The 25,404-nt window shown below is 45.1% G+C and overlaps 1 protein-coding gene across 2 annotated transcripts in view; it reads left to right on the top strand.

The window, feature by feature from the left end:
• The window catches only part of B4GALT4 (beta-1,4-galactosyltransferase 4), a 34,365-nt gene extending 16,209 nt beyond the window's left edge, over positions 1–18,156 (top strand). For both annotated transcript variants that reach the window (XM_036352185.1, XM_036352184.1), the window contains 6 exons: positions 2,159–2,554; positions 5,987–6,219; positions 8,884–9,071; positions 12,078–12,200; positions 14,423–14,527; positions 16,536–18,156. In XM_036352185.1, coding sequence (XP_036208078.1) covers positions 2,302–2,554; positions 5,987–6,219; positions 8,884–9,071; positions 12,078–12,200; positions 14,423–14,527; positions 16,536–16,668 — 1,035 coding nt within the window. In that variant the 5' untranslated portion in view covers positions 2,159–2,301 and the 3' untranslated portion in view covers positions 16,669–18,156. The remainder of the gene's footprint in view (positions 1–2,158; positions 2,555–5,986; positions 6,220–8,883; positions 9,072–12,077; positions 12,201–14,422; positions 14,528–16,535) is intronic.
• The last annotated feature ends 7,248 nt before the right edge of the window (positions 18,157–25,404 follow it).

Genomic DNA, 25,404 nt, shown 5'->3' with positions numbered 1-25,404 from the left:
ATACTGTTTAATTGCTTGCTGGGTCAAAACCTCTCTTTTGTGGTTTGACCCAAGAACCTAAACCTCCATCTATTACGTTGTGTCTAGAGAGAAATACTTTCTAGGCTTCCCTCAAACTAGCCTACAGCTACATTTTGAAATACTACCCTTCAGTAAGTATGAGGCCCTTTTGAAAGTAGCTAAGACTTTGTTTTTGTTTTTCATAGTAAATTACCACATCCCCACATCTCATTTAAAAGCAACTTTGTTTTCATTATAAAAAGACAGAAGTGTATTATACAAAATTTAGAAAAGAAAAGAGAAAAATATATCCTTGGCTAATCCCATACTCCTGATACAATTATTGCTAGCTTTTGGCTATATTTTTTTCTAGAGTTTTCTTATTTCTATAATTTCAGTAGTAATCATACACACACATAGAGTTTGTTTTCTCTGTTTAATTTTTGTTACTTAAGATTTAATCATAAGCGTTTCTGTGTTATCACTTGGTATAGAAAATATTCATTCTATTTATATAATTGAGGATATGTTTGGCTATAGAGATTATTATGCCCTGGCTTTAGCATTTCTGTGTTCTTCTGTTAACATGTTTAAAATTTGAGGAGAGGTGTGATTTTGGCAATGCAGAGAGGATGTGGGGGTATTGCTACTCACCACCTTCATCACCTTAGTGCACTCTCCATGGTCCAGCTGGGCCCTCACTTATGTGGCCTCAGAGATTGATTTATACTTAAGTATGAAATCAGCATGGCAGTTTATCAAATGACAGTGAAAAACATAGAAAGGTGGTTCTGCCAACCTCCAGTGTGTCTGCCTGTTGGCCATTCCTAACCTAAAGTTACTTAAAGTAAAGCATATAACAATATCAACAGCGATTGTCACCAGGTAGTGGGTGCCTCCTGTACACCAGGAGGTGGGCTAACATGTGATGTATGAATATATTAGGTCATCCAGTCCCACAGTAACCTCTCCGGGTAGGTACTATATTTATCCCCATCCTATATGATAAAGCGGTAATATGCAAATTGACCATCATGCCTTCACACAAGATGGCCGCCCCCATGTGGGCACAAGATGGCCGGCAGGGGAGGGTAGTTGGGGGGGACCAGGCCTACAGGGGAGGGCAGTTAGGGGAAACCAGGTCAGCAGGGGAGGGCAGTTGGGGGCAACCAGGCTGGCAGGGGAGGGCAGTTAGGGGCAACTGGGCCAGCAGGGTAGCAGTTAGGCTTCAATCAGGCTGGCAGGGTAGTGGTTAGGGAGTGATCAGGCTGGCAGGCAGAAGTGGTTGGGGGCAATCAGGCAGGCAGGCAGGCGAGCAGTTGGGAGCCAGCAGTCCCAGATTGTGAGGGGGATGTCCGACTGCTAGTTTAGGCCCCATCCCAGGGATCGGGTCTAAACCGGCAGTCGGACATCCCTCGAGGGGTCCCAGATTGGAGAGGGTGCAGGCTGGGCTGAGGGACACCCCCCACCCCGGTGCACAAATTTTGTGCACTGGGCCACTAGTTTTATAGATAAGAAGACAGGTTTCAGGGCCAATATGTGGTGGAGTTATAGTTTCTGTCTGAATCAAAACCCCTGACCATAACCAGTTTTACCTGTTATTTTTTAGATGATTGACCTCCTGCATTGGCCTTCTCTTACGTTTCTTGCCCTCTCCTCCACCTGTTGGGATGTGCCCATGCAGTGCCTCATTGTGAAAATTCTTGATTTTTCATCCCTGTTTTTGAGGAACATGTTTTTCTAACTCTCACAGGATAGAGCTTCTGTCTTGTTCTCTGAAACAATATTTCGCAGGTTGTTAACCTTCTCTTATAGCTGTGCTAGGAAGAGGACCCTTACGGCTGTATTTTAGGCTGTGCCAGCTCAAAGCTGAGGAGGCATTTCCCGTCTCTGCTTTCTCCTCCTAATACCTGGGCATGGCTTTCTTCCTGGGTGACAGAGATGACCCAGAGAGAACTCCTGTGATGTATAGGTGGCTAGGACCTTCTGCCTCGAAAGTCTCTGAGTTTCTGATCTCTAAACCCTCGCTGGAGAACTCCCATTACTGTCAGTCAGGTTCCCTGGGGGATAGGTTTTCAGTTCTCGCTGACGTGTGACGTGAATCATCATCGCAGGGTAGGATTTCCATCAGAAACACGTCTTTGTGCTTGCCTTCCAGAGATTGTTGGAGCAGAACTACTGAGCACAAGCAGGCACTGCGTCTTCAGCTGTCACCGAGCGTGCATTCGGATTGGAAAAGTGGAACTGGAACCTTCTTGCCCACAGTGAGGCGGAGTGACCCATCTGCTCACATAACAAGACATGGGCTTCCACGTGACTTCCTTCCTTTCCTACAAACTCCGGTTACTCTTGCTTTTTACTTTATGCCTGACGGTGGTGGGGTGGGCCACCAGTAACTACTTTGTGAGTGCTATTCAGGAGATTCCTAAGGCAAAGGATTTCATTACTACTTTCAAAAAGGCCGTGGTTTTGGGGAAGAAAGAAACTCTGGCTGACGAAGCCTCTGTGAAAAGAGCAGACCTGGACGACTGCCCCTCCGTCTCTCCACACCTCAGTGAGTATTTGTTTTTCTTTCTTGCTTTCTTTTTTACAAGGGCTACATAAAATTTTTTTACTAGATACATATACAGAAAAGTACAAAGATCAGAAGTGCCCAGCTCAACTAAGTTTCATGAGATGAACATACCTGTGTAGCGGCATGTAAATTATGAAATGGAATCTTCATGGGACCCTAGGCGTTCCCATTCTTTCAGTCACGACCCTTACTCTGGGATGGTAACCCACCCACAGATTCCCCTGCTTTTGAACTCTGCCTACTTGGAAACATGCACTGTGTACTCCTTTGTGTCTGAACTCCCGTTGTTCGACGTTATGTGTGTGAGCTGTGCCCATATGGCTGATGCAGAGTCTTCCACGATATGCGCACATCCACTTTTATTATCCAGTTGCACATGTCAACAGGCATTATTTATTTAGCTCACAAGTCTGTGGCGTGAGCTCGGGGCCAGTTGGTTTAGGCTGGTGGCCCTGCTCCACGGGTCTCTCATCCTTTTGGGACCAACGGGCTGGCCTGGGCACTTCTCTCCTGGCATCTGCAGACCACAAGTGGAGAAACACAAGCCAGTCAGGCCTCCATTTGTGCCCCATCTGCTAGCATCTCTTTGGCCAAAAGTATGGTGTGGAAGGACAGGATTGAGTCCGTCCTTCAGTGTTGCATTTAGTGGTTATTTCTTAAATACGTTGTATGTTCCCCTTTGATGTGTTGCCTCTCAGTTTAAATCAGCAGTGAACTGGTTTTAGCGAACACGTTAATTAGAGAGAACAACCCCACTGCGATATTGTCTATCACCCACAAAGATTCGAGCACACCTCTGATTCTTTAGGACATTAAATGCTGATGGTCTGTCAGGCACTGAGCCTACATATTGTTCCCTTTTCCAGGATGCCTTTTTCTCAATTCGTGTCTGCCTGGTGGATTCCTGTTTATTCACACAAAGTCTAGCTTAGATAACTTCTCTTCCCGAAAGGTTTCTGGGACTGCCCCAGAGTTCATCTCATGCTCCCTGTGTGTCGGCCTATATTCCTGTTGTGGTGCTGACCACAGTGTGTTCATACGCTTGTCTTTCTGCCCCAGGGCACAGCGTGTGGGCAGGATGCAGGCAGGGTGAGCCCTTCCAGCCTGCAGAGCCCGTGCCCCTCCCTGTCCTGCAGAGGTGGCTCTCTGTGTACATGCAGTTAACTCTCCGTGGGGCAGCCTGGGGCTCTTCGGAGGCTTTTTGCTCTTTACGAAAACCTGCAGACCTGCTTTCCTAATTGAACCACAGTCTTGTACTGTGTTCGTATTGGCATGCTTCTCTCTACCTAGTCCTGGAAAAGCCAAAACGTTACTCTGAATTGTGTGAGGGAATTATTCTGCTCAGAAATTACACAAGCTGGGATAGGAAAATGAGTTATTGAAGTGCAAATCTGATGGTATTATCCTCCTTGTTCAAAATCATAACAGCGTATTTAAGCCATATCTGCATTTATAAGAATAGATGGGCAGCTCTGGCCTGCGTTCTCAGTGGTTAGAGCATTGGCCTGTGCACTGAAGGGTGGCAGGTTTGGTTCCTGGTCAAGGGCACATACCTGGTTTATAGGCTTGATCCCTGGCCCCAGTCAGAGAGGGAGCAGGAGGCCACCAATCAATGTGTCTCTCACATTGATGTTTCTCTCTCTCTCCCCCTCCCTCCCTTCCACTCTCTCTGAAAACCAATGAAAAAAATATCTCAGGTGAGGATTAACAACAATAGAAATAGATGGGCAGTGACACAAAACTGAGCAAGGACCTGGATTAAGAGGGTGACATATTAGAGATGGAGGAAGGTGGGCCGTAAGGAACAAAAACTGAGAGTGGTAGGGAGGCTGATAGAGGACGTGGAAGCAGGAACTGGAAGGTTAGGATCATAAAAAATCATGGCAACGAGAAAGTGAGCAAGGGGACTGGCTTATATCAGACCTGTTGCACGGGGCTCTTTCAGGGGCCAAGAAGAGAGGCGCAGCAGGGTAACTCGGATGACGGGGTTTATTAACAGGCTACACAGGAAACCACCTCCACAGCCACACCATCATCTCCCAGAAGCTCTGTGGCCTGGCAGCGGCCCCGGTAGCTTGCCTTTCTTCTTACTCCTTTCCTTAGCGTTTGTTTTTAGGGCCTCAGTGCCTGCTGACTCTGGTCACACGCAGAGCCTTCAGGAGTTACTCTCCTCAGGTGGCTGGAAACAGTCACTTGCCCTTGGTGCTGTTGGCAGAGTCTTTACTTCATGGACGCTGGAGCCTGGTCTCAGCAGCCACAGCCAGGGTAGGGGATGGTCACAGGGAGCGAGGCACCGTGACGTACATAGGAAGGACCTGCAGTTGTTTGGCTCAGAAGAGGAGAGCACTACTTGCAAGCAACATGAGATCTTACAGCCTGACCAGTGTGTATGGAGCTTCAAGGAAGTGTGGCTCAGTTCCCTGCGCTCTGCCTCATTTCTTTCCAGTCAGTATTCCCTGTTCATTCAGACCCAAGAGGAGGGTCCCTGTCTTCAGCCTGATCTTCAAAGTCTTGCATGAGGTTGGTTACCACGGACGGCTCCTGGGTTTCATCCCACCAGGCTGTGTCCGGACTCGCAGAGCAAATGCTCCATCGGGGATGTCTGCTACGATGGCACATGCCTGCCATCGCTGGGTTAGGGAGCGAGGCTAGTTTCTACATCCTTATGCTGTTTTACCTCCAAGGAGCTAGGATAGCTCCTGAGAGCCCAGGGAAGGAGTGGGTAAGGGGTCTTGTCCATGAGCTTGATCCCACGGAACACTCTTGATTTTGTAAGAGGCTTCACCCTCCTTTGGAACTTTGAGAAGGAAAAGTGGATAGAGCACATTTGAAGTTAGTCTAGTCTTGCCCTCTGCTTTTCACCAGGGTCATCAGGACAGAATGCATTTCTTTTTTTTTTTTTTTAAAATATATTTTATTGATTTTTTACAGAGAGGAAGGGAGAGAGATAGAGAGTTAGAAACATCGATGAGAGAGAAACATCGATCAGCTGCCTCCTGCACATCTCCCACTGGGGATATGCCCGCAACCCAGGCACATGCCCCTGACCGGAATCGAACCTGGGACCTTTCAGTCCGCAGGCCGACGCTCTATCCACTGAGCCAAACCGGTTTCGGCGACAGAATGCATTTCTAATTTATGGCTGAATCACTGAGCCGAAGTTGGCTATCCAGTCACAAGGGAATGCTCTTATATGTCACTTTCTGGCTTTTGTAGCCAAGAACCTGAGTCATATCATTCTGCAGTTGTAGTTTATGACCAAATGAGGCTTTGAAGTAGTCATAATAAAAGCTAGCACTCATACAGTGCCAGGCAATGTTCTAAATGCTTACATGTGTACTCGCTCATGCCAGCCTATCAACACTTAAGGAGAGAGCCGCTGTTGTTTCTTGTGTTCTGTTTTAATTGTAGGAGGTCAGGACAAGCTTGTTTTCAAACCAGATCTTACTCTGGAAGACGTGCAGGCAGAAAATCCCAAAGTGCACAGAGGCCGGTATCACCCCGAGGAGTGTAAGGCTTTACAGCGGGTCGCCATCCTCATTCCACACCGGAACCGAGAGAGACACCTGATGTACCTGCTAGAACACCTTCATCCCTTCTTGCAGAGGCAGCAGCTGGAATATGGCATCTACGTCATCCACCAGGTGGGTGTGGGACAGGCCAGGGCTCTGCCTCAGATTCTCCTCTCTCTGAGGTACTGGCCCCCCGTCTGTCTTGGTTAAAAGGCACATCAGACTGTTGTCAAAGGAGGGATCTCTTACCTTGTTCGTCCTTGAAAGGAGTGAAAGAAATTCTTGTCCCGGAGTGTGGAGTGATGGAGCTAAGTGCTGGGAAACTTCACTAAACCTCTGGAGGAGGCCTGTTTTGTTGTGAGCCCTTCCATGTTCGCCAATGGCTGCCCTGCAGTTTCCCCCTGAGATAGACCTGCGTTTCCCTCTGCGTCGTTATACACTACACAATGAGACGTTGGAATTGTTTTGCATTATTGAGTGTGGCTACTCACTGGGGATCTAGCAGGATTTGACAGACTACTGTGTGTTCATAGCATGGAGTTCTATGACCCTCTCCACCATTCTGCCTTTAAGTTTGCCACTATTTATTATGTAAAACATGTTTAGTTTTCACTTTCTCCCCCCCCCCCCGCCTTTTTTTTGTTTCTTGATTTACTTATTTGGCTTCCAGAAGCATGATTTCGTAGGAACACAGTGTCAGTGTTAGTATTTGAAGAGTTTAGCGCAAAGTGGAGTGGGTAATTAAAGATATCTTTATTTGATGTTAATGTTTATTGAAAGAAAAATAAGGCATCAACTTAAACGTCCATGTCTAGCTTTTCAAAACTGCCCTGGGCCTTCCAAAAATTTCCCCTCAAATCCTTACAAATGCTAAAAATGCAAGCAGAAATCATTAATTGCATCCTTGCTATTGGTTATAACCAGTAATATTTGTTTAATGAAAACTTTTGACACGTCAGAGGGTATGTATAGCTCTGCAATGTATATTTTATAATGAACTGGGGCTTTTGAAAATTAATGTATATATACAATACCTCTATGCCTATTATTTTAGTATTTGAAACAAAATTTTACTATTATTATATTGTTTTATAATTATTTTTGCTTTTAACATGGTTAGTCACTCTGAGTTTTTTTTCTCAGGACAGCTACACCCAATATATATATTTCATGAGTAGAAAAATGTTTGCTTTGTGTTATTCTTTTCAGGAGAGTACTATGGAAACTTTTGAGAGAACTGCCTATATTTTTGTTATGATAAACTGTTTATTGAACTGGAATTTATTCTGAAGGAATTTGATCTAAACAGCCATGAAAATATGAATGCTGTGAAATCTTTTTCATGCTTTACTTCTGATCTTATTACTGGTCGAAATGTGTTCTTTTCTTACCCAGTGATGAATCCCTTCTTGGGGGGTCACTGTGGGGATTAGCTTCCGCTGTTAAACATGAAAACAGAATTTTCTTACAGTGATTCCAAGAGACTTTTAAGTAGCTTAGAAATACTATCAGTAACCTTTTCTGTTTATAGGTCACAAACTCTTTTTTTTTTAATTTAAATTTTTAATTTTTTTTTAGGTTAGTCCTTACCTGAGAGTATTTTTCCACTGATTTTTAGAGAGAGTGGAAAGGACGGGGAGAGACAGAGCAACACATTGATTGGTTGCCTCCCACATGTTCCTCAACCAAGGTCGGGGATCAAGCCTACAGCCAAGGTACATGCCCTTGACCGGAATCAAACCCAGGACCCTTTACTCCACAGGCCAACACTCTATCCACTGAGCAAACTGGCTAAGGCAGGTCATGAACTCTTGGTCTTTTCTGGCAAGTTATATGTCTTGGAAGCTTACTGTAAATTGATTACATAGGGTAATATTGGGATGAGCTTAGAGCTGAACAGTGAGGCAATGATACTTATCAGTATGACTAGTATGTAAGAAAGGTTTTGTAGTTTTACATGGAATAAAGATATATTTTAAATTTTTTGAATTATTTTCACTTGTATTTTAAAACTATGGGACCTTGAGAGCTTGTTTGGAGGTTCTAGCAGAGGAGCGAAGCTACTCATATACCCTTGACCGAAGAGAAATCCTCTTCTCTGTTGGGGAAGGTCACCCTATTTGACGAAGAAGTGTGCAGCTTTGGGAGGGATGAGCATGGAGTGGTGAGGAAGGAAGGGGACACTGCCTAGCCAGCCAGATTAGCCACATCAACCCTGGCAATCAACGGGGTGACAGATGTCGCAGCCAGATCGCCCTCACATCCATTTGAAAAAAAAATATATATATGTGGTATCCCCCCCAAAATGTGTGCACACACTTTGAATAATTATAAAGGCAGTGTTTATTAAAATACATTTCATTTTCAAAATTGAGCTATCAACTGTTAAAGTGTATATACAATTTTTTTGGACTATATATGGGTTAAAAATTGTGGAAAAATTATGCATAATATAAATTCACCACCTTAACTATTTATAGATGTACACTTCAGTAGTGTTAAGTATATTCACCTTGTGCCCCTTATCTCTAGAACTTTTTCATTTTGCAAAACTGAGAATCTTACCCATTCAACGACAACTCATTTCATGGTATGTTTTCCAGTTATGGAATTTAAGTTTGTATGAAACATTAAGAAACAGACTGTCTTTTATTGTTATTGCACCTACTGTCACTTCTTCCTGTCACTAGTTGTGAGTAGCAGGAGTAATTCATACCAACTCCTGCATGTGAACTGAAGGGGGCCCACTGTGAAATCGTCTCAGGAGCTTTTCAACTTTCACTTCTCTATCTACAGGCTGGGAGTAAAAAGTTTAATCGAGCCAAACTCTTGAATGTGGGCTATATAGAAGCTCTCAAGGATGAAATGTGGGACTGCTTTATTTTCCACGATGTGGACCTGGTGCCCGAGAATGACCTGAATCTTTACAGGTGTGAGGATCAGCCCAAGCACCTGGTGGTGGGCAGGAACAGCACTGGGTACAGGTAAGGCGGCTCTGCTCCTGGCCTGCTTGCCCTGCTGTCGCCAAGGCTGTGCGATGTCATGCCCAGAGTGTCTTAGGAAAATGAGAACTAGGAAAAATACACATGGCATATCACTTAAAGTTCAAAACAGAAATATGAGAAATCAGGTTTTTCCTTTGAGGACAAAAGCCCTACACCAGCCTTGGCAGAGGAGCCCAAGGACAAAAGGGAAAGGAATGCAGGCATTGCAAACCAGGGCCAGCCTCACCTGCAGATCCACACCCTGGAACTTTTTCAAGCTGTCCCCACTGTGCAGAATTTAAGTAACTTACCTGTCTGTCCTTGAGTTCCCCTCTTGGAGGCAACAGATGTGTGCCCCGTAGTTCAGCTCTTAGGTCTCTGAGTGAGAATGGGACGTCGGCATCTTCCCCGAGTTCTGAGGGAGAGTAGGGAGGGTAGTATCTACTGAGCAGTCAGCTCAGGAGCCAGAACACCCAGGACAAGTTCCTTTTCTCAAAGGCACCGTGGGAAGTGCTAGGCACCCCATTTCTGTCTTCACTCCCCATTTCTTGTGCCCCCCGCCCAGGAAAGGCATATCTGCTTTTCAACCTTATTTTATACCAGCTCCTATTTAAGCACAGCCCAGGGGAAATAGTGACCAAGAAAACTCTCTACGAATGAAACTATATTTGCTTGTGTGTGCACACTTATCTTTCAGCTTCCCCCAGAGCCTGCCATTCCCATGTGCTCAAGTTTATGGTGCTTACTGTACCCCAGGCCATGAGACCACTTTGAATAGGCCCAGTGCCTGCCCTCAAAGGGCTCCCTGTTGTGTGCTGGTGGGGAGACAGCTACAGTGGAGTTGCATCGATTTTGCACTTAACTTTCGCAAATTTAACTATGAGCACTTGGTAAGGACTGGGGGGGAGGAGGAGGAGAAAAAGCTGTGAGGGGGTGAAGATGCCATGTGCCTGAATGAGGGCAGTTGCGGTGGGGCCACAGGGCTGGGGAGGTTCTGGAAGAGAATCATGGATCTGAATCTCATTATCTGGAGGTTTTGTCTTCTGATCTCTGAACCACCTTGGCCGTGAAGAAAGCAGTGTATCATGGTTGGGCACCGTGTGTTTTCAGGAACATGTAAAACCATCTGTTCACTTTTGTACTGATACATTGGCACTATCTACAGCTCAGCATATCTGTATGTTGAACCTTTGACATAGATACTAAGTAAACATCTGTGGTGAGAAAGTACAATTGCACAGGATTTATTTTTCCAGTGCAAATAACAGGATTGTTTTAAGGGCAGGCCTTTTGTTGGAATTCTAGATTTTATGTTGAGCTATACCACAAAAAACTGAATGCTTGGGGCATTGCTCCTGGGAATTGATTTTGAATAAAACTTCCATGTCACAATCATGGATTTCGTCAGAGGCTACTCACTCTAAAAATAGCTCCTGGCCTGGCCAGTGTGGCTCAGTGGTTTAGCTTCAACCTATGAACCAGGAGCTCACGGTTCGATTCCCAGTCAGGGCACATGTCCGCGTTGTGGGCTTGATCCCCAGAAGGGGGCATGCAGGAGGTAGCTGATCAATGATCCTCTCATCATTGATGTTTCTATCTCTCTCTGTCCCTTCCTTTCTGAAATCAATAAAAATAAATAAATAAAAACACAAACAGCCCCTGTACAAATATTGCTGTTTGGACTTGCTCTTGTAACTGGCCAGACATTTCTTTTATAACTATCAGAGAGCCTTTGTCTCTTTTTTGAGTAACTGGCAGGTTTTCCTAATGTGAATCAGGGGATTGAATGTGTCCTCCTTTTTCTTCTGGCTGTAAGAAGTTCTGAACCAAATTCATCTCCTTTTTATTGAATTTATCGGGGTGACATTGGTTAATTAAATTATATAGGTTTCAGTGTATAATTCTACAATACGTCATCTGTATATTGTATTATGTGTTCATCACCTCAAATTTTCTTCTACCACCATTTATCTCCCCTTTACCCTCTTCTCCATAGCTTTATTTTTAAAACTGAAAAGAATCTTTTTTTTTTTTTAAGAAAAAATTTTTTTTATTGATTTCAAAGAGGAAGGGAGAGGGAGAGATAGAAAGATCAGTGATGAGAGAGAGTCATTGACAGGCTGCCTCCTGCAGGCTCCCTTCTGGGGATTGAGCCTATAACCTGGGCATGTGTCCTGATCGGGAATCAAACTGTGACCTCCTGGTTCATAGGTTGACACTCAACCACTGAGCAACACTGGCCAGGCTGAAAAGAGTCTTATTTGCAGATCTGAGTTCTAATATATTTCAGACTCCACTTATTCAAAACATAATTTACTGTCTTCCTTTCAAAACCTAGTTATTGTTCTGTATACTCTGTTTCTGTGAAAGCCATTATCATCTACCTAACTGCTCAAACCAGAAATATCAGGTTAGTTGAGGTGTATTGGGTTCTTCAGGAATAGACACTGAGATAGAGCTTTGCATGCTGGAAGTGGAAATTTGCACACAACGTGTGAGCAGGAACTGTCTCCTGCTCTCTACCCCCACCCAAAACAAAGTGAGAGTAAAAATACCAGTATATTCTCTATGACACTTATTCATGCTGAACCTGGGTGCAGCTTCAGAATTTTTCTTAACCCAGTGCCCTGTAGCTACAGCTACTCATTGGATTGGCACATGGGATGAAATCTGTCATCCACATCCTATGGTATGGTGCACACTTACAGGTACTTCTGTAGACCTCTGCACACAAACATTAAACATTAACAATAACAGGTGGGTGGCACTGTTGCTTAGCGAGGAGATGTGAGCACTTGTCTAGACAGGAATGGAGGCCAGACAGGCAAGGCCAGGAATGTTAGGAGGCGGGTGCCCAGCAGGCATGGATGGGCGGAGTGCATGGTCTTCAAGTGTTCCTAGAATGCCGGCCCCGAATCAGAGACTTCTTTTTTCTCCAGCGTCTGTGGAGAACAAAAAGCCTTTGCGCTAATGTTCTTACCTTTTCTCTCCTCTCTTCTGCTCCAGGTTGCGTTACAACGGATATTTTGGGGGTGTTACTGCCCTAAGCCGAGAGCAATTTTTCAAGGTGAATGGATTCTCTAACAACTACTGGGGATGGGGAGGCGAAGACGATGACCTCAGACTCAGGTGAACAACAGAGACAGGTCCCCTTCACGGGGCTCTGTGGTCAGTGATGGCTCTGGAAACCTGTGTGTTATAGTTCCTATAGATGCCAGTCCAGCAGGGCACGAGGCCGCAGATTTTGGCGTAAAGGGTGTCAGGGTGGAGGGAAGATGCCCAGATTGCTCTTTGACCCTGGCAGTGTGGAAATGATGGAAGGTGGCCTGCTCCTGGCTCGCGGGTGTTAGGGGCCTGCAGTGTTGACGGAGGTCTCTGTGGACTTGTCAGTGAGCACTGCTTACTGAGAAAGGTCTTACCAGTGAATGCAAAGCTGTAATTTGAGGAAAGTGGCCAGAGGGCTTGTTATAAGTCTGTGCTTTCTCTCAGACCCCAGGGAATCCTGCCCAGTTCCCAGTGCCCAGAGCAAGGAGTGCCAGCAGCCCGTGGAGCTGCACACCTGGAACTGGCCTAGAGGTCCTCTCAGTTAGGCATTAGCCAGCCCCTCATACCCAGGGAGCAGCTGCTGCCTGCCTCCCAGGCCGACCTCCGGGCTGCTAGCATTACCCTCATGTTGTCCTGGACTGCTCTCCTCTCTGAGGGCTTCAGAGAGAATATATCTGACCTCTTCTCTCAGCTCCCTCTCCTGAGCAGGGTTTCGTAGCCAGATAGCTATTAGCATCCCTACCTCCCAGAGATAAGTAATTTTTCAAGAGCCTAGGGCCAGTATCTTAACAAAATATGTATTTTTATTTCAGGGAGGAAGGGAGAGGGAGAGAGATACAGAAACATCAATGATGAGAGAGAATCATTGATTGGCGGCCTCCTGCACACCCCACATTGGGGGTCAAGCCTGCAACCCAGGCATGTGTCCTGATCGGGAATCGAACTGTGACCTCCTGGTTCACAGGTCATGCTCAACCACTGAGCCACGCCGGCAGGCTGGGGCCAGTGTCTTTAGACTTATAATAACAAGGCCTTCCTGGGGACCCCCTTTCCTCCTGCCGTTGTCTCTTGGGAAGGAACTCTGTTAGCTGCGGTTCTGAATTAACATATATGTGACTGCCAGACTTTCCCCTTGCTTCAGCCTAAAGAAGCCAAGGCTCCCTGCTGGTCTTGTCCCCATGCGTAGGCTTGGAGTCTGGGATGTTTCTGGCAGGAGGGGCGTGGATTTCCCTGACCAAAGTCTCCATAGGAGTGGCCATGTGACAGCAACAGCTCTTCAAGGCCTATGTGGCTGGGGCTTTTGAAGTGGATAAAGGGTATCCACTCGATTTCAGGGCAAGAGTAGCGAAGGCTAGAGGTAAATGACATCCATCATCTTCCCCAAGTCCATTTTGCTGCCCAGATGGATGGTTAGTAGAATTTTGCACTGATCATGTATCATCGCTGTCCTTTATCCCACCGCTCCTTGGCTGCCAGGTCCAGGGGAGCACCAAGTTTTGCTTTTGTTTGATAAGAACATCAGGGCCTTCAGAATGATTCCCAACCAATGCCGTGGATGACTAGATGATTTTAACATAAAAGTTGGTTGAGATTTATTTACTAAATATTTTTTGGCTCACCTGTGCAGCAGTCACCACCCTTCTTTGCACTTATATATTACTTGGGGTTTGCAAAGCATGCTCCTGTGGACGCTCTCATTTGAGCCTGTCTGATCACCTCTATAACACCCTGGGTATTTTATAGATGGGAAATCAAGACCTAGAACAATGAACCGACTTACCAAGATTGTAAAGAACAAAGTCTAGATTTGAACCTAGGTTCATGGGCTTTATAGCTTGTTATTACTTTGGAAAAAGGAGGAAGTGCTAAGTAAATTGGGATCCTAAGAGACTTGATTCTTCTATTTGTCACACTTTAAAAAAATATTTTTCAATTACAATGGACATACAATATTATATTAATTTAAGGTGTACAACATAGTGATTAGACATTTATATATCTTAAATCATGATGTTTTAAAACATGTACTTTCTCAGTTGCTTTTGGAAAATGACACACTATAAATTGACATATCTCCTTTGTACCCCAAAAGTAAATGTTAAGTGTGATTTTTTTTGATGGACTTATTGCCTGAGGCCCAACATTCTAAGAAAATTCTTTCTTTAATATGCAGATAAGCAAGCTATGTGTGACTCTGACTGTGTGTGCACCTGTGTATAAATTTTTACAAATGATTCTGTTTAAGTGCCTAGTGGTAGGTAAGTAGACTAGAATTTTTTTTTTAACCACTTGTGTCCTTTTTCTAGGGTTGAACTTCATAGAATGAAAATAATCCGGCCGATGCCTGATGTGGGTAAATATACAATGATCTTCCACACTAGAGACCGAGGCAATGAGGTGAACATAGGGCGGTAAGTCCTGGCTTCCGAGCCTTGCTGGCTACCTGCTTAGTTCCTTCTGTCAGTATTGGATGCTGTGAAATCCGATCAGATGAGCCTGTTTATTTCGTTCAAAGCTTTTTTATTGGGTAATTTTTAAACAGACACCAGAGGATATGTTTTTATTGATTTGCAGAAAGAGGAAAGGAGAGAGAAAGAGAGAGAGAGAGAGAGAGAGAGAGAGAGAGAGAGAGAGAGAGAGAGAGAGAAACACCAATGTGAGAGAGAAACATCGATCACTTGCCTCCCCAATGTGCCCCGACTAGGGATTGAATGCACAACCTGCATATGTTCCCTGACAGGGAATCGAACCCACAACCTTTTTGGTGTATGGACAACACTTCAACCAACTGAGCCACCCGATCAGGGCTCCCCTCACTTTTCCAATAGCTTTAAAGGGCTTTCGGCCCTTTTGTTGAAGTCTACATTTTTCTTTTTAAATCTTTATTGTTGAAAGTCTTACATATGTCCCCTTTCCCCGTCCCCCCCATTGACCCTTTCTAGCCTGCCTCCACCCCTCTGAAGTCTATATTTTAAAACAATATTAGTGGGCTTTTCGCCTTTTTGTTAAAATCTACCACTTTAACAAAACAAATATTTCTATTTTCCCTTTGTCTTACTAGTCTCTGTCCATAGGCATGCATCTTTCCTTTAAATAAAAAAAAATTATTATTGAATAGATAAAAAAGAATACTTATAAATTATATTTAAAATCTGAAGATTCTTGATACCATGAACACTAGTGGTGTCCCCCACCCAATGTATGTCTGTTACCTGTGTGGCTCTCCTCATATCTTCCCCCCATGACAGGAGGCAACAATTTCCTGAAATTTTGTGATAATTATAATTATTTGTGCCATTTCTTGGTTTTCTTGTTTTCCCACATATTTGTATCCCTACACAAAAGACGGTTTAATTTACATGTTTCTCAATTTTCTATAAGTGGAATCCTGCTGTATCATCTTCCCCTGATTTTATTTAGCTCAACATTGTGCTTCTGATCTCCATGCACATTGTTACTGTCACTGAAGTGGATTGCTTTTCTCTGCTGGGCTCTTGGGACCAGCTCAGTTCACCACCCACTTTACCCACATCCCAGGCTCTGGCCACACACTTGCTTATTCTTCTTCAAATGCATTCTGCTGTTTGCATGTCTGTGTATCTTGCCCAGGGTGGTTTCTCTTCCTGGGAATCCTTTGCCTCACCTTCTTCATGTAGTGAATTTCTCCTCTTTAAAGCCTCAAATTTTCCTTCTCTGCAACCCCTCTCCAGACTCCATCGTGAAGTGAGGTGCCCTTAATTCATCCTGCTCTCTATACATTCTGACTTTGTTTGAGATTCTTAAGAAAGCTATGTACACTCCCTGCATACAGACGCAACAACAGTGGAGGATTCATAGATCCCCTGAAGCCTATACAAGGACCTGCTAGCAGGGGACTACACATACCACACTGTATCAGTGTATATTGTACCTGTAAATCCTCTGTCCATAGGCTAGGGCAGCCGTGGGCAAACTATTGCCCGTGGGCCGGATCCGGCCCGTTTGAAATGAATAAAACTATTGAAAAAAAAGACTGTACCCTTTTATGTAATGATGTTTACTTTGAATTTATATTAGTTCACACAAACACTCCATCCATGCTTTTGTTCTGGCCCTCCGGTCCAGTTTAAGAACCCATTGTGGCCCTCGAGTCAAAAAGTTTGCCCACCCCTGGGCTAGGGGCTCACTGTATGCAAGTGTCATTATTACATGACACTTCATCATTTGTCTCTAGGGTCTCACATGGAGTCAGGCACAGGAACACATGGCTGTCATTGATGTCTGTTACCTTAGGTGGGAACAATAAACTTTTTTGCAGTAAGAAACCCAACGGGTATAATAATTTACCTAGATGCTTTTGCAAAATTCTATGGCAAGGCAAAAAGCGATGGAAATATATGTTAAATTCTTGTCTTACACATTTGCTCTTTTTATCTTTAGGATGAAGCTCTTACATCAGGTGTCACGAGTCTGGAGGACAGATGGGTTGAACAGTTGTGTTTATAAATTACTATCCGTGGATTACAATCCTTTATATGTCAACATCACAGTGGACTTCTGGTCTGGCCCATGACCCTGGATTGTCTGGTGATGTTCGGAAGAACTGGATATCTGATTGCAATAATTTTGGCCTAGAGACTTCCCCTAGTAGCACACATTAAGAACGTGCTGCAGCTGATTATCAAGCTGAACTTTTCCGTTTTGTATTTTCTTAGTAGAGCTCCTGGTGAGATGGAACATAACGCAATAGTAACAAAACAGCGTTCTTAGTTGTTTTGATCACGAAGGTTAAAATATTGTAATAGATGCTTGAAGGACTAAGTGTAAAAGGAAGACTCAAAAGCTCTCATGCAGGCTACTTGAGAACTCTAATTGAAGGAGATTTATTTAAGTTTGAAGTGGTTCATTGTGGGATAAAAAAGTCCACTGGAAATAAGATTGCTGAATGTCCCAGAGAACCAGAACTGTTCTCCCTGGAGGGAGAAAGGTACGAAGATGTATTTCTATTCCTCGTTTATCCTGCATGGCCATCTGTGAAGAGGCTGGTCCCAGTGAGAAGACAGCGGCAGAAGAGGGGAGAAAGGTGAAGAACCAAGATGCAGTGGACTTGGGAATTTACGAGGTGGTCGGAAGACAGGGCCAGATGGAGAGGCAGCCACAGTACTGGCTGCTGCTGCTGCTAATCCTGTCACCTGCCTGGATACACCTTCCAGTAAGATCCCAGCAGAAGACACATTATCTACTACTTTTTCAATAATTTTTGTAAAATGATTTTGTACATGTAGGGTATGAATGAGCAGTTTACAAATTACATAGTGACTAATAATACATCGAAAATACCTCTGCAGTAAAATATAAAAAAGCTTTGGGTGCTCAATCTTGTTTACTGTTGTGTGAGGCCTACAGATGTGTTGATTTCAGTATCCATAATCCTAAACAGCTTACAAACAAAACAGCGGTGACCAGCCCTCCCACTCCCCCTCTTCCTCATCTTCGGTTCCTCCCCTGCTCTTCCTGTGTCCAGCCACCTTGTGGAAGCCGCTCCAGGCCTGTGGCAAGTGCCTGTGCCTCTGGTCTCCTCGGCCACATCATGGTTTTGTTCTCTTCATCGTCGTGTGCCTATTCCCTTCTTGTGAACCGTTGTAATGACCAACCCCCAATCCTGGGGTCCTCAATTTGGAGGCTGTGGGTCCCTGGCTATGGTTGAGGAGGATAAAGCAAGAGACTATGTGCAAGGAACTTGAAAATCCATATTTGAGAATTCCATTTCTCAGTCAATGGAAATGACATACAGTTACTGCCATGTGGGAACTCCCTGTGCATTTTCAGCTATTAACAAAGCATCTGCATTTTTTAAATGCTAGTAATCACTATACTATGTCTATTACTATTCTTCAGATAATTCTTATAATTCTTTCAACCAACATAATGTCCAAGTCATTTAAATGACTCATGAAACTTCTTGAGGTGGAAATTAAAAACATTTTTTGTTTTGTTAATCCTCACTCGAGGATATTTTCCCATTGATTTTTAGAGAGTGGAAGGGAGAGGGAGAGACACGGAGAGAAAAACATCAACGTGAAAGAGACATATCGATTGGTTGCCTCCTGCACGTGCCCTGACCAGGGACCAGGAGAAGCCTACAACTGAGGTGTGTGCCTTTGACTAGAATCAAACCTGGGACCCTTCAGTCTGAGGGCTGACACTCTGTCCACTGAGCCAAACAGGCCAGGGCAAGATAATTTTTTAAGACCTTTATTTCCTCACTGTGCCCCTGACCTCATGGGAATGAAGCCCAGGGACTGGCTGGAGGCATGGTCCAACCCCAACAGGTCCAGGGGTCCCCAAAGGTGTGGACGGAGTTGGTGAAGAAGGAATGACACAGAGGCAGCGTTCAGGTGATCATCAAAGCTGGGTTCTCTTGTCAGGGTCTCCAGCCAGGTTCTGTAGCCAGTTCTCCAGCCAAGTTCTGTCTCCAGGTTCTAGTCAGGTTCTCTTGCCATGTTCTATCCAGGTTCTGTAGCCAGGTTCTGTCTCTAGGTCTTTTGCCATGTTCTCTCCAGCGAAGTTCTTCTGTCTCTAGGTTCTGTGTAGGTTCTGTGTCTAGGTTCTGTGGCCAGTTTCTGTCCAGGATCTTTTGCCATGTTCTCTCGCTAGGTTCTGTCTCTAGGTTCTGTGGCCAGTTTCTGTCCAGGATCTTTTGCCATGTTCTCTCGCTAGGTTCTGTCTCTAGGTTCTGTCTCCAGTTTCTGTCCAGGATCTTTTGCCATGTTCTCTCCAGCGAAGTTCTTCTGTCTCTAGGTTCTGTGTAGGTTCTGTGTCTAGGTTCTGTGGGTTCTGTTGTCTTGTTACATCTGTATTTATACCAGTTGATTCCAATCCTATCAATCTCTATTCCAAAGGTTAGGGCGTTTCTTATCTCCATTCCAGGGAGTAAAGATTATGTAGCTTAAGCATGATTGTTCGTAGTTAAAGTGATTAATTACCCACCTGGCACTTTTAGTTAAGGGGTTTTATTCCCTCCCTAACTTCAGGGGAAAATCCCTACCTGGGGAAACAACCTTTCTCAGAGATGTGACCTTGGTTAAAACACATAGGGCCAAGAAGGTGAGCAAACATATTAAGAACAGTATGCCATATATGCCAGGTCCCTTGAAACAGCAAGGATGGACCGGCTCCCGGCACTCTCCCAAGCAGGGGAGTTCGGTCTCCTTGGAGCAGAGTTTTCCGCTAATTCCTGCCCTGTGTATTTCCCATTAACTGCCACTAAGAGGCCACGTTTTTGGTTTTTGTTTTTGTTTTTTTAACATATTTTATTGATTTTTCACAGAGAGGAAGGGAGAGGGATAGAGAGTTAGAAACATCGATGAGACAGAAACATCCATCTGTGCCTGAAACCAAGGTACAGTACATGCCCTTAGCCGGAATCGAACCTGGGACCTTCCAGTCCGCAGGCGACGCTCTATCCACTGAGCCAAACCGGTTAGGGCAAGGCCACGGTTTTTGAGAATTGTAGATGTGCCTGCCATAATTGCTAAGGATTATATGGATGGAGTCTGTTTGGACATCACAGTACTGAGCATGAAGACTGTTCTATAAGATTTCATTGTGTTTTTTCTCACAATACCATGCATCGCACTCTATGGCTTGTAGTGTTTTTACATGCTCTCTATGGATCCTGTTGAATCTTGAGATAAGCAGGGTAGATGAGGAAGTGGGGGTTAAAATCAGGTGGGGGACTTGCCAGAAGTCCCTCCGCTAGTAAGTGGCAGACTCAGGATGCAAACTCGGGTCTCCTGTCCACAAGGTCATTGTACAATATTTCCTTCACCTAGGCTTCTCTCATTCTTTGCTGGAGTTTTCCTGAAGCTATATTTTGGTCCTAGTTCCTGGAAAAGGTATCTTCAGGGCCCTAAAGAGTATGTCCCATTCTCATTTGGTCTCTGACCTTTTTCCAGACGTCCTCTCTGTTTTCTTTTTTTTGCCCTTAATGCCCTCACTTCTACTCAAGCTTCTATCAGACATGTTTCCTGGGGGCACCCAAATGCTCTGTGAGTGGACTCTTGGGTGAGATGAGACATTTTCTGCCAGACTCTAAACCTCACTTTCCCCAAGTCCTACACATACACAGTCGCTCTCAAAAGCCATTACCATGCTCCTCAAGATGGGCCACAGGCAGGTACGTTTCATTATTTATTTTGCAATCACATTCCAAAACTTCCTTAAGAAGTCTATTCCTTAGTACCTTATATATTTAAGCGATTGCCTCCTTGATTGGTGTAGGTACCCTGAAGATGGTCTTGTACCTGCTGAGAGGGCCTGATGAGTCTTGAAAGCATTCACAAAGATGTGGTCAAGAGGCCCTTCCCCAGGGACCCTGCCTGTACAGGCAAAGGCTCCATTGCTCCACCGACAGCTGTTGAAGTTGAAAATGCAAATAAAATTGTACCTTGTGTGTATGTGTGTAGCGTGTGTGCAAGTGTGTGTGGTGTGTGTATGTGAGTGTGTGTAACTTTGGACCTTTGGGGAGAGATTGGTGAAGGGTAGGGCATAACAATAATTGAGTGCTAGCTTTTTATTAGTCAATTTCCTTGTGTGTGTTTTTTATTGTAACTTTCCAATAAAAATGTAGGTATATACAAACTGCAAAGAAAAAACAGATTCAAGTGAGTAACTCCCTAAAGTAAGTGAGAGGGAAAGATAAGACTTGAACCCAGGTCTCTCTTGACTCCAATATCTTTGTGTGTGTGTGTGTGTGTGTGTGTGTTTGCCCTTGGAATATTACATTGTCAGGAGATTATGAGATTTTTCTGTGAAGGCAGCATAGGCAGAGATCTCATTTGTAGCTAAAAATAATACACAGAACCCTGGCTGGGTATGTCAGTTTGTTGGAGCATCGTCCTGTACACCAAAAGGTTGTGGGTTCGATTCCTGGTCAGGGCACATACCTGGGTAGTGGGTTCGGTCCCTGGACAGGACGCGTGCAGGAGGCAACTGATCAAAGTTTTTTTCTCTCTCTCCCTCTCTTTCTAAAAATTAATAAAAACCTACCCTTGGGTGAGGATTAAAACAACAACAACACAGAACTTGAGATGTATCCACTAAAATGTCTTATCTTCATGACCCTAGTACATTCTTCCACTATGGAGTAGGAGTTTTGCTGAAAAGCTATTACTCATAACTATTGTTTGAGGGCCAGTTAATTTGGACCAATATATTTGGTCATTAAACTTACTGCAATAAATTGAAGCAAGATGACATTAGTTGGCATGTTCCTAGGGATTATGGGCCAAGTAGAGTTCTTCAAAACAGATTTATGGTACAACTTCCTGTCGGTATCTCTGACAGGCTGTTAGCCATTCTAATGCACACTTTGCATATCTGGCGGGGACCCTCCCAGATCTGTGTGAGGATCGACATGTTTCCCTGAAGCAGTTGCTGGGAGGCCGAGTGACCTGCCAAAGCCATGCAGATCTGGGGTTTGGGGCCAGGTATTTGACTTCAAAGCTCTTGTTCTTAACCACTTCATGGTAACAGATGACAAATACACAAAGAGAGGAAATAAGGGTGGTGATTGGAGAGTGTCATGTCCTTCAACCAAAGACCCCCAGGAACACATCTGCAGGTAAATAAATTGGGATCATGACTCATTGCAGTGAGGGAGAGCATACCATGAGGAACAGTGAGGTGTCTCAGGCCAAGGGAGTTAGAAAGAACCTATGATAGCATTTGGGCTTGGGTCGGGTCATTTGGGGAGGGTCTGAGGAAGCAAGGTGTGCTCTCTATGGGGTACTCTCAGAAAGCGGGGACAGTTCGGTGGCTGTGCATCTCAGCCACACTTTATCCAGAGGGAGGGACTAGCAGGAAACCAGAGCTGAAATGGGTAAACACATAGTAGCCACTCATTTCAGCCAAGAAATGGTGTGCAGCACTCGGTGGGGGCATGGTGACCTTGTGTCGGTCTGCGCTTACACAGAATGTGAAGTGGCCTTGCTTTGCCTCCGTTTATCTTGGTCACAGAGGAACCTTATCTGAGGTTGGGAGCCTATGAGATTGTTTATATCTAATAGGAGAACAGCATGACCTAGTTGTGGGGGCCAGGCTAGCTTCTTAGTGTCAGGGGCTTCCCCCTTTTTCTTTTTTTAAGAGGAAGTCAGAGTAGAGGCCATGAGAAAATAGGGCAGGATGGCACCATTTCTCTTTAATCCTATTAGTCTTCTTTAAGTGTGGGTGGGTGTGTATGTGTGTGTGTGTGTGGGTGTGGGTATGTGTTGGGAGTTGGTGGGGGGATGGGAGGAGAGAGGGTTGGAGAAGAATCTGGGAACTACGAATTCCTCAGGAATCTTGCCTTTTTCCAAGATTTCTTTTGGCTCTGCTCATTGGATATGGCCACTTGGGCCTTATCATAAAAATGTCACACATAGACTATGAGAATTGGGAGAGCTAAATGCCCCCTCATAGTCCCGGATTTGCAATAAATGTGACTCTTCAATTTGAAAAAAAAAAAAATGTCACACATGAAAGCAAACTCAATAGCTTACAATTGGCCTCCTCTGGGTTTCTTCTTTGATTTGGTGTCAGGTATAGGACACGATAAGGATCTGGGTGAGGTGAAGCAGGGAAGAGAAACAAAGAAATGCTGTATACAGAAGGAGAAAGGAAATTGTTCAGTCAGTAGAAACGAGGAACCAGCTCAGTTTCCAATTCCTCAACCTCAGCCCAGCTTGTCAATCAGGTTGGTTGTGGTTGGGGTGGAAAAGAGAGATTAGAGCTGCAAACTCACATGACTATTATTATTCCTTCTTTTCTTTATGGGAGTCTGGAGAGTACCTGATCTGCTGCTTAGAAAGGAAGCAGCTCTTATTTATTCCAGCGGATGGAAAAAGACGCTGTAGACCTGATACTGTGAGCAGCAGGCTTCCTAACATTCAGTGTAAGCAGCCAGCCTGCCAGGAGCCTGAGTAGCAAGCTGGGGAGGAAATGGCCCAGGAATGACCCGCTGGTGTTGTAATCAGGTAAAACCTGCCCCAGAGTTAGTCTGACACATTTCTGGTGCTAGGTAATACTTTTTCCTCACCGACTTGATAAGCAGGGGAACAGATGCTGGAGAAGAGAGAAATTTTATAAGATGGCTTGGTCTGGGTGTGCCTGAAGCCCAGCAACCCGCCAGCAACCAGGCTCTCCCACTCTTTCCTCTCCCTGGGCTGGTGGGGCTGGAAGTGTCTTTGGTGAGGCTGGGCATGGGCCTCATCCTGAATAGTAGCCTGGGTCTCACTGTGAATCCCCTTTCTAGTGTCAGATGCCAGAAGGAAGAGGGGCAAGGCTGGGCTTCCTGGAAAGGCGGTGTGTGTGTGTGTGTGTGTGTGTGTGTGTGTGTGTGTAAGCAGGAACTGGGCAGAGCAAAAACTGCCTTGAAGTTAGCAGGAATAACAGAAGTCCTGAATGGCTAGACCTTCTGTAGGGGAATCTTCTTCAGGTCCAGGTCTGTCTTAGCTGAAAAGTGTGTCCTTCCCAAGTGTTGGGGCCTGGACATAGTGGGTTCAGGGCCTTATTTGCCTTTGAGAGAAGCAGAGCCTGTCCACGTACATCTGCAGTGGCACTGGCACCTTCTATGAAGGATGAGGCTGAGGTTCCACGCAGGAAGCTAGGTGCGCCCGGGGGTGGGGGTGGGGGCAGCTGCTATCTGAAGACTCATTCTCTTTATAGTCACTTCCTGGTAGAGAAGCAGGGGGTAAGATTTAAGGAGCAGCAGGCGGGCCATGTTGCCTCACAATAGCTCTTTTCTGCTCCCAGGGCTGACTCAGGTTCCACCAACTAGAGATACATTTCCGTTACCAAAGAAAAACCTGTAGAGAAGATGAAGAGAGTGGGGACTAGTTGCCACTCACCCCTTAGTATGAATTAGTTTTCAAAAAGGTTTTCCTTCTACCTAGCTGAGTTCAAATCACGAGGAGGATGGAATTTTATGTGTGAAGCATGAAGACCTGGAGGGGAAGGCAGGAGTGGGCAGCGTTTGCTCAGCCAGTGGAGAGCATGAGGACAATGGAAAACCTAGTCAGCAGTGGAAGAGAAGGCACCAGAACACAGGAGAGATATGGAAAGGAAGACGGGAGAGAGGCATGTCAAAGCTTTGCCTGGAATGCTAGTAAGTTTCTTCTCTCTCTTCTAAAAGACCATCGACAGAACCTTGTCAGCCAAGTGTACGTGTCACTTATCCTGACACCCAAGCCCTGCCCTGGAAGATTAGGTGAGCCAGGGGCAGGTCAAGCCGGATATGGGGCAGGACATGAGCTTGTATTTAGCCCCCTGTCCTGGGAATCATGAGTCAGGCTGCTGCCTCAGCTTTACCCCCGGGTGTACAGCGGAGGCTGCCCTCTGCTCCTCTCTTGTCTCTCCCTGTCCCAGGGCTCAGCCTGAGGCACAGGAACCTGGTCAGGGCATGGTATTGGGGCATTCCCTGTGACTGAGCGGGCTGGGAGTAGGACCTTAAAGTGACAGGCACATTTTCTTCATAGAAGACAGTTGGTAGCTGGAGTCAGAGGTGTTTCCAAGCACAGGAGGCAAAGGACTTGAGGAACAGTGGCTCCATGACCACTTCTGGTCCTAAGTGCAGCAGGAGCAAAAAATAAAGGTAAACGTAGAAGTTCTCACCATTTAACTGCACAGCAGGGTAACTGGTGTCCAAGAGGAAACGTGCCCTATCGAGTCCTCATCTCCTAAACTTCAATTCCCAGGAATAACAACAAGAGAAAATGAACATATGTAAAAGCCCTCTTTTTTTATAAGACAGATGTAGAATTACATGAACTTCCTTCAGGGCCAGAAACAGTTCAGAAGAGAAATATTTTGACAGTAAACACAGATCACCACAAATCCCCTAGCTAACAGCTGGCTTGCGTCTCCTCTATTTGAAAGGTGTTTCCAGTTGAGACTGGTAAATATATATAACGGGCCTCCACTTTGTCCCAGGAAGTCTACATACTTTCAACTAATGGGAGGTTGAGGCTACTAAACAGACATCACTCTGCAACAGTGGTTCTCAACCTTCTGGCCCTTTAAATACAGTTCCTCATGTTGTGACCCAACCATAAAATTATTTTCGTTGCTACTGCATAACTGTAATGTTGCTACTGTTATGAATCGTAATGTAAATATCTGATATGCAGGATGGTCTTAGGCGACCCCTGTGAAAGGGTCGTTTGACCGCCAAAGGGGTTGCGACCCACAGGTTGAGAACCGCTGCTTCACAATGTCTGAGAGGAAGTATCAGCTGTTGGTAACTCAAGATCGGGCATTGTCCTGGAGAGTG

This window comes from Myotis myotis, unplaced genomic scaffold (assembly GCF_014108235.1).
Source record: "Myotis myotis isolate mMyoMyo1 unplaced genomic scaffold, mMyoMyo1.p scaffold_m19_p_2, whole genome shotgun sequence".
NCBI lineage: Eukaryota > Metazoa > Chordata > Mammalia > Chiroptera > Vespertilionidae > Myotis > Myotis myotis.
Note: the sequence above shows the minus strand (reverse complement) of the source record. Positions and strands in the feature narration are given on the sequence as shown.